The 14,763-nt window shown below is 50.6% G+C and overlaps 1 protein-coding gene across 15 annotated transcripts in view; it reads right to left on the bottom strand.

Moving 5' to 3' along the window:
• Positions 1-14,763, bottom strand: part of TACC2 (transforming acidic coiled-coil containing protein 2) — a 211,914-nt gene that overhangs the window by 130,684 nt on the left and 66,467 nt on the right. For 12 of the 15 annotated variants that reach the window (XM_053909967.1, XM_053909977.1, XM_053909980.1 and 9 more), the window contains one exon: positions 14,470-14,595. In XM_053909967.1, coding sequence (XP_053765942.1) covers positions 14,470-14,595 — 126 coding nt within the window. The remainder of the gene's footprint in view (positions 1-14,469; positions 14,596-14,763) is intronic. The other 3 variants (XM_053909972.1, XM_053909973.1, XM_053909981.1) reach the window with 1 other exon arrangement.

Genomic DNA, 14,763 nt, shown 5'->3' with positions numbered 1-14,763 from the left:
ACCAGTCCACACTGACCAAGAGCTAAGCTTCAAGTTATTTAAAAAAAAATTTTTTTTTTAATTTATTTTTGAGACAGAGACAGAGTGCGACCAGGGGAGGGACACAGAGAGAGAGGGAGACACAGCATCTGAAGCAGGTTCCAGGCTGTGAGCTGTCAGCACAGAGCCCGATGTGGGGCTTGAACCCACGAACCGTGAGATCATGACCTGAGCCGAAGTCGGAGGCTTAACCGACTGAGCCACCCAGCCGGGCGTCCCTAAGTTACTTGTGTATGCTCTGAACCTGTCAGCTGAAAATATGCCATGAGGAACCCAGGACCAGTGCCCGGCTCTGTCATGTGAGCTCAGCCATCATGCTAATAGAATATGATGTACTTCATAGTAAACTCTGAGGAAGTTCTGTCATTGTTATTTGTTTGTCAGTTTTTTCTGGAAGGAATCACAGCTCTGGGCTTCTCAGAGAAGTCCTCGCATTCCACAAAGGGCTGTCCAAGCGGCGAGGTACATTCCTGAACCGCAACCCATCAAAACTTAGCTGTATGGGCGGAGAGAAATATTTGTAAGGCGGAATTCAGGCCTTCAAAAAATTCAGCCATTACCTCCGCCCATGCTAAAATGAAATGTCAGCCTGAACTCAAAAGATGTGCAGGAAATGTATGGGGCAGCTTTCCACAGGACTCCTTACCTCGTCGGGAATTTCTAGACAGGGCCTTGGAATTTTCCTTGAGTGCGCACAAAACCCACGTTGCCAGAACCTGTGCTCAGCTCGGCCCGCATTTGAACTTGGCCTTGTCCTAATTTTGTGTGAGTCACTGACCAAATGGGAAGGAAAGCTTTGCCTGCCGGAATGTCTTCCTGGGCAGAAAAGTAATCTTCTTCAGGAGTCAGCGTCCAGTATCGGTGTGATATTGGCATAATGGTTAAAAAATAAGACATTTGATGAACAGCTGTGGTGTTGTGAGGGCCCAGAGGGGCTGGGAGTGAGGGGTGGTTACAGGGTGCGGTTCAGTCTACACAGATGTCTCATTTCCCCACCAGACAACATCAGCATCTGCAGCCCGAGTCTTTGATTGGCCTCTAAACTCCTTAGACCAGCTCAAAGGTTCTCAAACTTTGCCACACAATCGAATCACCTGGGGAACTCTCAAAGTGCCCTGTGCCCCAGCCACACCCCTATATCGATTAAATCAGAAACTCTGGGAGCCCCACCCAAACATCAATATTTTTTACAGCTCTCTAGGAGATTTCTGTGCGTAGCCAAGGTTGAAGCCAGTGCCCTAGATCCTTGCCACTCACAGGGTGGCCTGTGAACTTAGCAGCGTCTTGAGCTCTGATGTGTGAATAAGTCACCCAACACCTTGTATGATGCTGATTCTGACTCAGCAGGCCTGGGGTAGGACCTGAGAGTTTCTGCCTGTCCAACAGGCTCCTGGGTGATGCTGAGGCTGTGAGTTTAGGGAGCCACATTGGGAAGAGCACAGCCCTAGAGCAGTGGCTCTCTGGGACCAGCCTTGCCCACTGGGGGACATTTGGCAGTTAGCTGGGGACATTTTCGATCGTCTGACTTGGAAGATGTTTCTGGCATCTAGTACTGCTTAAACATCCTACCGGGTGCAGGACGGCCCTCCGCAACAACTACCCAGGCCCCGACGTCGATGGTGCCGAGGATGAGAGTCCCTGCCCCCCATCTCCTAGCACAGGACCTCTATGTAGGAGGCCCTCGGCTGGAGGGAGGGAATAAAGGCACGAGCGAATGGCTTATCGCCACCGTGATTTTGTTGTTTAGTGGAACTAACCTCGTCAACAGTCAACAGATAGCTTTCGAGGGATGTAGACACACCATCTACCCGCTGGACAAGATACAATCGATCTACAAACATCCGTTGAGGGCCTACTATGCGCAGCCTACTGTGCTAAAAAAATAAGACCAGGCCCACACCTTGTCGCTCGCTCTTAAAAGGGCCAGCCCCGAGCAAGCACTTCCCACTCACTATCCCGCTGAATCCTTGAGAGGTAGGGGCTAACTTTATAACCATTTTATAGATGAGGAAACTGAGGTTTCAAGTGATTCAGCAACCCGACTGAGTCCCTGAGTCCCCGTCCCAAATAAGTGCCAGATTTGAACCCAGGTCTGTCTGGCTCAGACACCCACGCTCTTCTGTAAAGGATGAACTCCTATATGAGAAACTGTAATCTATTTGTCCCTGTCTTAAAATTGTGGTCAGGCTACAGAAAACACTGTTGATGCTTGGGTAGGGGGTAGGAGGGAGGGACTCCTGCAGAGCTGGAGGGTTGAGAGAGCTTCACAAGCCCCACATTTGGTCTTGAACAGGAAAGTGGTCCCGAGAGGGCTGATGAGGAGGGGGAGGGGGAGGCAGAGGGTCACCCTGGGGACAAGGGCTTGTGATTCTGCTCAGCATCTCTCAGCCGCGCTGAAGTGCCTGCCTCAAACCTGTAAAGTCTGGATCTGCCTCTGTATATATTTACACCTTTCTCCACATTTTTATGTCAAACGAGAAGAGATTTAGAAGGGAAGGCACAGAATATCCTTCACTGGACTTGTAGAGCCTATGGCTTTTCAGAACTGGGGGAAGGAGCCGAAAAGTGTCACCACCTCCCCCCGTCGGGTCAGTTAGAGCTCCCAACCCCAGAACGTGAGGGGAGCTCCTGAAAAGCAAAACGTGCCCCCCATGGGGGACCATCTGGACACAATAATTACTCTCCGCCAAAGGTAAAATAGGAACCAAATAAGAGGTATAAACATCAACTCAACACGGAGCCTGGTGGTTTCCACCAGACAAGCTTCCCATCTTCGTGCAAAAACAAAACGAAACCCTGCAACGATCGTTAAGAGGGTTTTACCTCCCAAGACCTCACGGCCCAACTGTTTGTAAAGAAAACTTGTAGAGAAACCACTCTGAGGGTTTTCTAGTAAACTGCTCACACAGACACAGTCAGCGAGAAGGAGACGAAGCTCAAGTTTCGACAGAGCTTCCTCTAGAACTCTCGCCCGAGACTGCCCTCCCCATCAGCATCCGCACGCTTCCCAAGTCGTGGCCAATTAGAGAATCCGTGAGCGTTCCTCCAGCTCGCGTTGCGCAGCGGGTTTTCTGCAATCTGCCTGCAAATGCCACCGGCCACAAGCGAAGGAAAAGCCAGAGCCAGCATGACACAGAGGCCGCGACGTAACTTGTTTTTGCAAGTAGAAGCTAAAGTAAGCTGGCATATGTGGTTTTCCCAGACGTGATCCAAGGACAAGATCGCTTCCCACCACTTCCACCCCTCTGCAGAAAACAATCTGGAACATCCGTTGGTACCAGGCTCACCTGGGTGGCTTGCTGCACTTGGCAGAGTCAATGCTAGCTCACTCCAGTGCCAGGGGTTGAAAAGAGCATGCTCTTGAGGCCAGAAGAACCGTATTCAAAACAAGTCGGACCAGTGGCCCCCTGACAAGCTGTGTGCCCTTAGGGAAGTCACACACCTTCTCTGGGTCTTAAGCGTCTCGACTGTAAAACGAGGGAGCTTCCGGTTGTGATATTTCGTGACTATGAGTCTCTGAGCCAGGCGTGAGGCGGTACCCGTCTCAAAGGCTGAGCATCCCTGCTACCATGCTTCAGAAGCCAGAGGAGCTGGCTTCCCAGGTGGCCCGGAAAGGCCGTCTGGCCTAGAGCTGAGACCTCACGCCCAGGCTTGGTACTCCCCGCACCCCCCCCCCCCCACCCCGCCCCCAAAGTCTCATTTTCTGCCAACTCTGGCCATGCATGTTCAAACACCAGGTGCTCGGTCGCTTGCCAGGAAGGGTCTCCTCCTGCAGCCATTGTGCTATGATGTCTGGCAGTTAGGCAAGGACAGACAACTTTCAGCCCCGCCCCTTCCTCTAGGAGGTTTGGGATGGGCCAGCAGCTCAAAACGATGTGCCAGAATAGTCGGGGCAATCTGTCCCATAAGATGCACTCAGAGACGCGTTCTGCTGGTGTAGCCCCAGCCGGGCTCACCCACACAGGCGCTCCCTCCCTCCCGCAAATGTTAGGTTTCAGCTACTTTACAGCCACTCTTGGCAAGAGGTTAACCCCAAAGCCCTAGTTCCCCAAGGAAAAGAATGCATTCCGCATGTGAGCTGAATGGCCTGACCTTGCGTCAAATATAATGTTGCAACATTGAAGCCACCCCGGTGGGGAGGCTGGTGGCTGAGGAAGAAGAATCTTTAGAGGGTAGTGATGGCCGTGGTCTAAAGAATCCAAGGCAGATGCAAATGAACTGCAGCACATCTCTGCTAGTTCATGTGTCAATGAACCCGTGTTGCCAAGTAACCTGCCTTAATAATAGTGTTATCACCGGGCGCTGGGTGGCTTAGTCGGTTAAACGTCCGACTTCGGCTCAGGTCCTGATCTCATGGGTTCGTGCCTTCCAGTCCCGCGTCAGGCTCTGCACTGACAGCTCAGAGCCTAGAGCCTGCTTGGGATTCTCTGTCTCCCGCTTTCTCTGCCCCTCCCCCACAGCACGCTCGCTCTCCCTTTCTCTCTCTCAAAAATACACATTTAAAAAATAATAGTATTACAGTCATTCAAATTATGATGGAAATAATAATGATAGTAATAATAAAAACAATTACCCCTGATATTTAAGTGCTTACTGTGTGCCAGGCAGAAACTCTGCTAAGCTCTTTACATATATTATTCTCATGTAATCTCTGTAATATCTCCATGTGGGAGGCCCTAGCATCATACACACTTTACAGGCAAGGAAACTGAGGCTCAGTGTGGCTAAGGAAATTGCTTTGAGGCTAAGAGTCTAATGTCAGAGCCCAAAGTGAGACCCAGCATCTGCCTCTAAGTCCCGTCTGACCCGATTTTCCAGGACAGGATGCCTCCAACTCACCTGATAGCCAGTTGGGTTGAATTATTCAGCAAGCACTTATGGAGTGCCCACTGTGTGCCATGCCGAGTATCAGGTGCTGAATAACCAAGAGCCTCGTCTGCGAGGCTCACATTCCCAAAGAAACAAGATCGTGACTTACTCTCTTGGCCACAGGCCAAGACTCCCCCCTCTCTCGAGACGACCACCAAGCACGTATCTGAGCAAGCACCCCTAAACAGAGAATTCAGAATCATAACCCAACTCCTGATCCCGTGCTGGAGGAGGGACGAGGTACAGACCCCTGGAAAGCACTAGTGAGGAGACAGGAGCTGGTGAACAACCTGATCCCTCCGGAGTGGGTGAGCACTGAGCTAGGAGTCAATAAACCTCTGCACTACTCACCTGCAGCCGGTCAGCCCAACTACCAATTTACCCCAGCCCTCTTTCCAGTGGCAGAGCCTGTGTGCGGAGACTTTGGCTTCCCTTCCAAGCACCCGGCCTGGGTGCACGTTTGCGGGGTGACTGCTGAGCCACTTGTGAGGGGTGGAGCTGCCTGCGGGGTTCCCTGCAGCTCAGGGACCTTGTTCATGGGCTCTCTAGGAGCCGACAGGCCCCAGCTCTATACTAGTCATAGCCACCAGCTATTGAAAGCTGGCTTGGTGCAGAGTACTCTGTGTCTTGCTTCCTGCAGTCCCCATTTAAATGCCCCTTTAAGTCCCAGGAGACATCGGTGGCCCCATTTATCTGTGAAGAAGCCAAGGCTGGGAGCAGTCGCATGACCAATCATCTGGGCCCTGAGAGTAAAGGTCTGCATTTGAACTCAGGTGGCCTAACGTGCCCCCTCCCTCCGGTCTGATTTCATTTTCAGCCTCACTTCCAGCCCCTCCTCCTCTGGCCCTCCGGGCTGGCCTGGGGCAGCCTCGGGGGCCCTGCTTTCCTCCTTCCCCAGGATGGTGGGGGGGGGGGGTTCCTGGCCTGAGAACTCACCGCTGACCCACGTCCACCAGGCACCGTGGCTCACCTGACCCGCTCCCAGGGCATAGAGGCACCCCTCCCCTGAGGTTTCTATTCCCAACCACCTCTGCCCACTTTGCAAAAGGAAAGGCCATTAAAAGTATCAGTACCCAGACGGGTGCCAGCGCCTTCCCTGGAAACAGAAACACTTTCACAGTCAGTGTCTGAATCAGCAGGCTGCTAAAATATTTAACGCCGGGGCGACTTAACAGGCCCTGTGCAGAAAGGGGAGGCCGAGGGGCGGTTGGCTGGGGCTGCTGCCCCCGCACACCCACGGGAAGCCTCCCCTACCTGCCACTTTCTCAGGATGAGGACGATGTAGAGACACAAAAGCAAGACCCATCTCTGCCCTGAGCCCATTTCTGCTCCCTCACGGGTGTGGCCAGTGGGGCTGGGTGGGCAGGGAGGGTTCTAGGTTAAGTGCCACTGTTAGCCTCGGTTACCTGAGGCCCCCTCATCAGGCTGGGGCGTGAGTCACACTGGCCAAGCCGAGGCCTCTGGCTGGCCCAGCGGCAAACCTCCTTGGCTCAGGGGCTGGAGACGCGTTCTGCTGATCAGTGTTGCCGGGCGGTTGCGTGTGGCTATGCCCGAGTCTCCACTCTGCAGACAGGGCCGCCTGGCTTTCCCACTTGCAGAGCCCAGGGCAGCAAGAAGGAAACTAACGCTCACTCACCACCACCAGGCGCCCCGCCACCGGGCAGGGCTTCACGCACAGAACCTCGCGGAATCCACACCGGCTCTCATGGTGACAACCTCTTCCGTGTACAGGAAGAAAGTATGTCTTAAAGTTGGGCCGCCCCACCCAGAAGCCACTAGCCCCACTTGGCTCCTCCCAGCTTCAATTTTCAGTAAGCAAAGTTGAGTACAATTCACCGTTCGGTTCCTCAGTGGCCCTGAACCACGTTGCCCTGAAACTGACCCTCGATTTTCAGGTGACCTCATTCCAGGTGCTCAGTAGCCACCTGTGGCTAGCGTCCGCCATCCCGGACAGCGGAGACAGAGGACCCTTCCATCATTGTAGAAAGTTCTTGTGGACAGCGCCGACGTAGAGAGGAACTTCTCCCAGACTCCACCTGGCCACTAAGTGAACGATTCGGGATCTAAGCTCACGCATGGAAAACTTTCCAGAAAAGAGGTTCTGGTCCCAGCTTTGGGTCTCATTAGCTCTCTGACCTTGAGCAAGCCGTGTCATCTGTCGGAGACTCCACTTCCTCCTCTGCGACAGGCGTCTACAAACAGCACCTACCGAGGGTTGAGCTGTCAGAGAAAGAAGGTGCTGGACGCGAAGGTACTTTGGCCCAGAGGGAGGAATAAGTGAGAGGAGACTCATACTGAGTTCTTGTTTGGGGTCAGACACTCCAAACAGAGTGAGTGGCTCATGCAATCCTAACAATGCGGGGAGTGCTATGTGCTCCTGTGTTACAGGGGAGTGAACAGGTTCAGAGGATGCCGCCCCCAAGGTCAGAGAGCTAGAACTTGAGCTGGACCTTGTGGTCTGTCCACTTTGAGGCCTGTGCTTGTCCACGCTAGAACAGAGAGAACTCTTCTCTCCCAGACCTAGAAGCAGATTTTGGGGGTGGCTGGCATTGCCGGGAAACACAGCCCCCCTCCCCTGGGGAAGGGTCCTTGGCTCAGTTCAGGCTTGGGCGGGGGGGGGGGGGGGGATGTGCCATCAGAGACCAGCAGGGCCCAGAATCTGGTACCAGCACTCTGCCAGTTAGCTTCTTCTCCCTTCCCTGTTTTGAGCTCTCGGGTTCCCTTCCAGCAACAATCAGCCAGAGTCTACAATGTCCATTTCTTGGGCCGCCTGAGCGGCTCTGTCAGTTAAGCGTCCAACTCTTGATTGCGGCTCAGGTCGTGATCTCACGGTTTGTGAGATCGAGCCCCGAGCCAGGCTCTGCGCTGACAGCAGGGAGCCTGCTTGGGATTATCTGTCTCCCTTTCTCTCTGCTCCTTCCCTGCTCCTGCTTTCTCACCCTCCCTCTCTCTCTCTCTCTCTCTCTCTCTCTCTCTCTCTCTCATTCTGTCAAAATAAATAAACATAAGAAAAAATAAATAAAATATCCGTTTCTCCATCCCTGCGGCATCCAGGTCCGTGCAGTGGGGCTTCTGCCCATGGCAGTAATGAGAGGTTCCAGGAAGAGCAGCCAGGCCAGTGTGGACACATTCATTTGGAAAATCACCACCCAGCCCCGACATTGACCCTGGTTTTTCAAGTGGTGGTGAGCGGCTCTTCCCCGTCTTGGGTCCAGGTGCCGCATGACAGAGGCCACCCGGCAGAGGGGCTCAGAAACCCAGAACAGCCAGAGGCCGAGGCAGCAGAGCCGGCCCGCTGTGGCTGAGGAGGCTCCCCTGTGGGCGCCCCACAAGCCGGCTTTCCGAAGCGACCTGGCGTTTCTCCAAAGCTTCACCTCCAGGAAGATGCATTTTAATTATGGAACACAAAGGCTTCACAATAGAAAGGCTACATTTTAAAAGGTCCTATGACTTTTATATGTGATGGCTCACAACATCATTTGTAGAGTCCTCAGATCCTATGGACCTTTGAACCACGCACCAAGCCCCCCGTGAGCCAAGTGGTGTCAGATACGATAGACGTGGAGGGCGTAGACAGGCCAGACAGCTGGAAACGACTCTTCTCCAGCGTCAGACTCCCCGGGGCCGTCACTATCGCACATATTGTGGAATTCCACACAGCGTGTCACTATTCCACGAAATGCGACCGTGGTCACATTTTCCTTTTGCTTAATTGCCGGGATGCTTTTGAATAAATACATAGAAAATTATAATCGCGAGGGGCGCCTGGGTGGCTCAGTCGGTTAAGGGGCCGACTTCGGCTCAGGTCACAATCTCACGTTCTGTGAGTTCGAGCCCCACGTCGGGCTCTGGGCTGATGGCTCAGATCCTGGAGCCTGCTTCCGGTTCTGTGTCTCCCTCTCTCTCTGCCCCTCCCCCGTTCATGCTCTGTCTCTCTCTGTCTCAAAATAAATAAATGTTAAAAAAAAATTAAAAAAAAAAAAAAGAAAATTATAATCGCGGTTCCCGTTTTCATTACCATTATTTATTTATTATGTGGTATCTTACCATATACGAGGCGTCATACCAGATGCTTTAGAAACATTCTTTTTTTTTTTTTTAAGACACGTTCTAATTTTATCCTAACTCCAACCCTAACAGAAAAGTGTTTTTTGGGTTGTTCCCCCCTCCCCCCCCCATTTGATAGGTATGAGAAGATCGAAAAGCTAAGCAGTGCATCCAAGGCCACACGGCCAGTAAGAGGCCACTGGGATGTGAACGGGCGTGTCTCACGCTACTGTCTCCTGTTTGGGAAGAGCGTAGCTCCAAGTAAAAGGAGTACCAGAGCAAGTCTGTAACAGCCCGACCCTTCTCAAAAGGAAGTTTAAAATAATAGAACCAAAGTAACACAAACCCGAACCCAGAAGGATCTCAGCAGAGAGAGGGATCTGTTGTCCTGGCTTTATCTCCTAAGAGAACTATGCTCGAATTCTTTTTTTCTCTCTCTCTCTCTCTTCCTTAATTTACACAGCTGCAGCCATCCTCAAAACCTTATTCTTAAACTCGAAAACACGGTGTCACAGCTGGTAATTTTAGAAGGAGGAGGAGGAGAGAGAAGGAAGAAAGGGAGACCAAGTGGGAAGCAAGGGTGGGAGGAAGGGTAAAAACCAGCTCCAAGCCCACGGTCAGGCCAGCTAGGACTTCCTCGGCACAATGCCAGCGGTCTCCCTCCCGTCCCCCTCTTGACCTCCCTCAACTTTTCAACCCGACTGCCCTTCGCCGGCTAGCCTAGGTTTGCTCTAGGACCCTGAGCATCTGGGAATCATTTAATTCTCTCAACATACACTAATAATTGGAAATGATAGCTTTCCAACTGTTTCCCCCAAATGGAAAAGAAAAAGACCCTTGTAAATAAATATTCAGCAAAAAGCAAGCTTGGTGATATCCAAGATGTTTTTGGATTTAGTTTCCCGAGCTGGATAGAGTTGGATTTAGTTTTCCAGAACTACATACCTGGCCATCAGCGGTATGTCATCAAAATGCCAGATTCTAGATTTTCCAGCCACGAGGAAGAGAGTCAGATGTGTACAAAGTTGAAATCAAATTGAAGCACCTTGTGTAGAGTAATCTAAAGGTGAAGTGAGGCTGTCTGTGGGCGCCACACTCTCGCACAGGCAGAGACCACACAAGGGTAGGAATCAACTCCGCGTCTCAGTACCAGGTGCCCATGGACCCCTCAGGCGTGGGGTGATGGCAAACCCAAAGCACACCCACCAGCAGTGCCCATATGGCTTCAAAATGTGGGAAATAAACCAATAACCATACCTGTGCTCCTGACATCTACATAGGTATGGGGTTGGGGTATCAAACCATCCTGTCACGGAGCCAGAAAAGAGACATTTCTAAGACACTGAACCTGATCATGGTATCGCTCTTTTCAAGTCTACAAAACCTTCAAAATTCAATCAATTCAACAGAAGCACGTCACCCGATGACCAACGAGAGAGTAGAAAATTTGGTTTTGACTTGCCTCGCTCTTACCGTAGCAACTCGAAACGGTAGATTTTTTAAATTGGAATACAATACAACATGGTACACGGTGAAAGATACTCATAAGGTTTGGCAATCACACACAGTCCCCAAAACATCCAAGTTGAAGCAGATCCCTGTGGGCTACACACTAGGGGTGAGAAAGAGTTCACTCTGTTCAGGCATGAAGATATTTTAGCAGACAAAGAATCCAGTACTAGAAAAGAAAGATAGCCAGGTTGGAACGTCCACTTTAGGAGAACAGTCTGCATGGGAAGAAACGGGGGCCGTTCAGTTCACTGCACGAGGAAAGGCCACCCCACAGAGAAAGGTAACAGGGAACCTGACAGCCACTGAGCACCAGAATGTACCAGTATGTCACTGGAATCTGTGATTTCAGCCCTCACAGCAACTCCACGAGGCAGGCACCGTTGTCCTCCCCATTCTACAGGTGGGAAAAGCGAGTTTATGTACGTAACTAAGGGGCAGAGCTGGGGTGTGAATCTGGGGCCCCTGCTCCAAACTTGATCACCACCCCAGCTCCTGGTAGCGTCTGCTGTAGTGTGGCCAGCCCACTTGCCCCAGACTGCCACTGAATGTCACCTTTGCGTGCCACACCTGCTATGCCCAGGGTGTGCGCCCCCTGGCCTTGGTGGAACTTTCTCTGAGGCCTGCCCAGATCCACAGCACGGCTCCCTGGTGGCAAAAGGATTCACCAGAGGCACTGAGACTCCTCCTCAAGGCAAAGAAGTGTTTCTAACGTTTGTATTAAAATTGTAGGAATGGGGGCGGGGCAGGTGGCTTAGTCGATTGAGCGTCTGACTCTTGATTTCGGCTCAGGTCGTGATCTCGCAGTTTGTGGGTTCAAGCCCCACGGGGGGCTCTGCCCTGTCGGTGCAGAACCTACTTGGGACTCTCTCTCCCTCTCTCTGCCCTTTCCCTACACACACACACTCTCTCTCTGTTTCTCAAAAGGAATACATCACCTTTTAAAAAACCTCGTAGGAACGAGGTTGCTGGGCAGAGAGATGTGGGCGTTTGGGGTCCCCGTGGGAATTTTTGGACTTCTGGATCATTGTCGACAGGTGTCAGAGCTCTGGGAGGGGCTGTGGGCTGTGTCCAGTAGGACAGCATGTGGCCGTTGAACGCTTGGAATGTGGCTGGTCCAAATTGGGTGTTGTGGCACTAAAATACACACCAGCTTTCAAAGACTTAGTATGAAAACGAGAATGCAGACCATCAAATTAATCATCTTTGTATCAATCACATGTTAAAGTGATAATATTTGTGATATATTGGGTTAAGCAAGCTATATTATTGAAACCCATGGTACCTGGTTCTTTTTAGTTTTGGATGCGGCTAGTAGCAAATTTAAGATTACATCTGTGGCCTGTGTCCTATTTCTGTTGGAAAGAGCTGGTCTCTATCTTCCAGAGACCTCTGATGGTCCTGCTAAGCTTAAGCTGGAATCTGTCATAAACTATTTGCTCAGATGTTGTTGTTCCCGATTCCCCGTGGGGGCGGGGGGGGGGGGCGCGAGGTCACCCCACCTGGCAGGATGGAGGTGAGGGCCCATCAGAATTCTTTCTGGAAACCCTCAGCCAATGAAAGAGGGATAGGCCTTTTCCCCAAGAACCCAAAGTACAGGAAAACCAGCCCTCCTCCTCATTTCCTTCAAGGACAAGGACAAGGCAGGCTCTGGAGCCAAATGATCTAAACAGAAATAGACTGTGAGCCACACATGTAAGCCAAGAATGCAAAGGCCACGTATGTAATTTTAAAAGTTTTGGTAGCCACATTAGAAATAGGAAAAAGAAATACATGAAAGAAAATTTAATAATAATAACCCAATACATCAAAAATATTATTATTTTAATATATATCAACATAAAAATCATTAATGATGTATTTTGGTTTTTTTTCACATGAAACTTTCAACATCCGGTATGTATTTTAATTTTTTTAATGTTTATTTATTTTTGAGAAAGAGAGAGAGGGAGAGAGAGTGCACGAGCGGGGAAGAGGCAGGCAGAGAGAGGGAGACAACGAATCCAAAGCAGGCTCTAGGCTCTGAGCTGTCAGCACAGAGCCTGATGCGGGGCTCGAACTCACGGACTGTGAGATCATGACCTGCACTGAAGTCGGATGCTTAACTGACTGAGCCACTCAGGTGCCCCCACCAGTTTGTATTTTACACTCACAGCACATCACCATTCACATGTGACAAACGGCTGTCAAATCAAATGCTATACCTCTAAGAGATTCTAAAAGTCTACCACCCGTCAGACCCTCCATCAGAGCAAAGGGAACAGAAACACTGTTCTCACCTAAATGTCATTGCTCAATAAACTGTGATAGAGTCATACAACTTCAGCCACTAAGATACGTTCGCAGCGTTTTGATGGCAGGGGCAAAACACTACAAAATGTTGAAAAAGAAAAAACAGGGGATAAAAATACACAAAATAAGGGGCACCTGGGTGGCTCAGCCAATTAAGTGTCTGGCTTTGGTTCCGGTCATGATCTCACGGTTTGAGAGTTCGAGCCCCTCGTCGGGTTCTGTGCTGACAGCCCTGAGCCTGGAGCCTACTTTGGATTCTGTGTCTCCCTCTGTCTCTCTCTCTCTCTTCCCCTCCCCGGCTCACACTCTGTCTCTCTGTCTCTCTCTCTCAAAAATAAATAAACATTTAAAAAAATACACAAACTAATAAGTAACAGTGATCTTTAAGGGGTGTGGTTGTGGAGCTTTCTCTTATTCTTTATGCTTTTCTAATATTAATTTAGAAACTATGATTTTAAATGTTTCAATGATTATAACAACGAACCATAAATATTTCTTGAGCTACCATATGTCTGGCCCTAAGTTCTCCAAGAAGGTGATAAAACCTCCAGGGACATGGAGAAGGGTGCTAATATATCATTTGTGGGGAGGGAGAGGATTTTCCTAGTTAGATATTTCTTCTACACTTTAACTGGGAGTGTCAAACATACACACAGGCAAGGACTGGGGCGGGGGTGGGGGGTTACGTGCTACGTCAGCAGCAGAGACAAGTGCCCAGCGCAGATGACACTTGCATCTGCCCAGGGCAGCACGTGCCTGCTTCTCGCCGGCCCAGCGTTCCTAAGAGGTGCCCTTGTGGGGCAGGGAAGGCAGCTGGGTGTCGGCAGAAGTGCTCAGACTCGAAAAACAGGTGATTGTGCATTCTTTCCGCATGTGCGAAATATGAATCAAATCATTTATAAAATGCCTGCAGCTGTTTGGGAGGACACGCTGGGCTGCCACAGGTACTAATTTAAAGTCCACCCTGCTACACACACACACACACACACACACACACACACACACACACACACAGAGCACCAGAACAGCCAAACGTCCCAGGATGGTCACATTTCCCCGGAAGGGTGAAACTTCTCAGCAGTAGGTTTTCTACAACCACAGGTGGCATTTCACGGAGGAAAGAGCCAGCAGGGGCATGTCCCACAAGTGTGAGGGTCCAGGATTCACAGTGACACCTATCATTTGCCCCCTAATCTCGAGATCTCTATGGAGTATGACTGGGGTTGGTGAGTAGACATTCCTGCCTCCGAGATTAAATCAGCGTTGAACCCATCTGCCTCAAAAGGCAATAAGCCAGATGAATGGTTGTCTAGGGCTGGGGTTGGGGGGTGGCGTGTGATGTCTAAGGGGTGCAGGGTTTCTTTGGGGGGGGGATGACAATGTTCTAAGATTGACTGTTGTGATGGTTGCACAACTCTGAATTAGCTAAAAGCCACCGAATTGCACAGTTCAAATGAGCGAATGTGCATTACATCTCAATAAAGCTGTTGTTGTTGTTTTTAAGGTACTAAACTCAGATGTGAAATTCACTCCATCCTGTTCATAACAATGCAGCCCTCAGTCATCTTGGGCACTGTTTCACCTGTATAAAGAATGGGAAAGGCTGTTTGCTTCTTTCTTATAGAAGGACTCGTGTGTCAGCAGATCTCTCCCCTGCAAAACACCCAATGTGTCTGCCAAAGCAAGGCCTCTTGGTTCTCCAAAGGCTGATACCTTTTTACTGACCTTTCTGCTCCTCCCACACTTCTGGCCTCGTCTGAAACGACGTTGCCCGGGACGTTTGGAGCCTCCTTCTCGGGAACTGAGAGTAAGGTGGATGGATCGGGCCTGGGGCTCTTTCTGGGATAAGGTAGAGAAAGCAATCGATGGTAAGAAGGGTATCTGTCTCCACATCCTACTGAAAAAGCCCATTTCCCAATTAAAGCTGTAAGTGGTACTACCCCCAAATCCTAGACAAAAATCACCTTCCGGCAAGTCAACGGCTTGGAGATGCCTTGGGATCATTTG

This window comes from Panthera pardus, unplaced genomic scaffold (genome assembly GCF_024362965.1).
Source record: "Panthera pardus isolate Hobbes unplaced genomic scaffold, ASM2436296v1 HiC_scaffold_22, whole genome shotgun sequence".
Taxonomy (NCBI): domain Eukaryota; kingdom Metazoa; phylum Chordata; class Mammalia; order Carnivora; family Felidae; genus Panthera; species Panthera pardus.
Note: the sequence above shows the minus strand (reverse complement) of the source record. Positions and strands in the feature narration are given on the sequence as shown.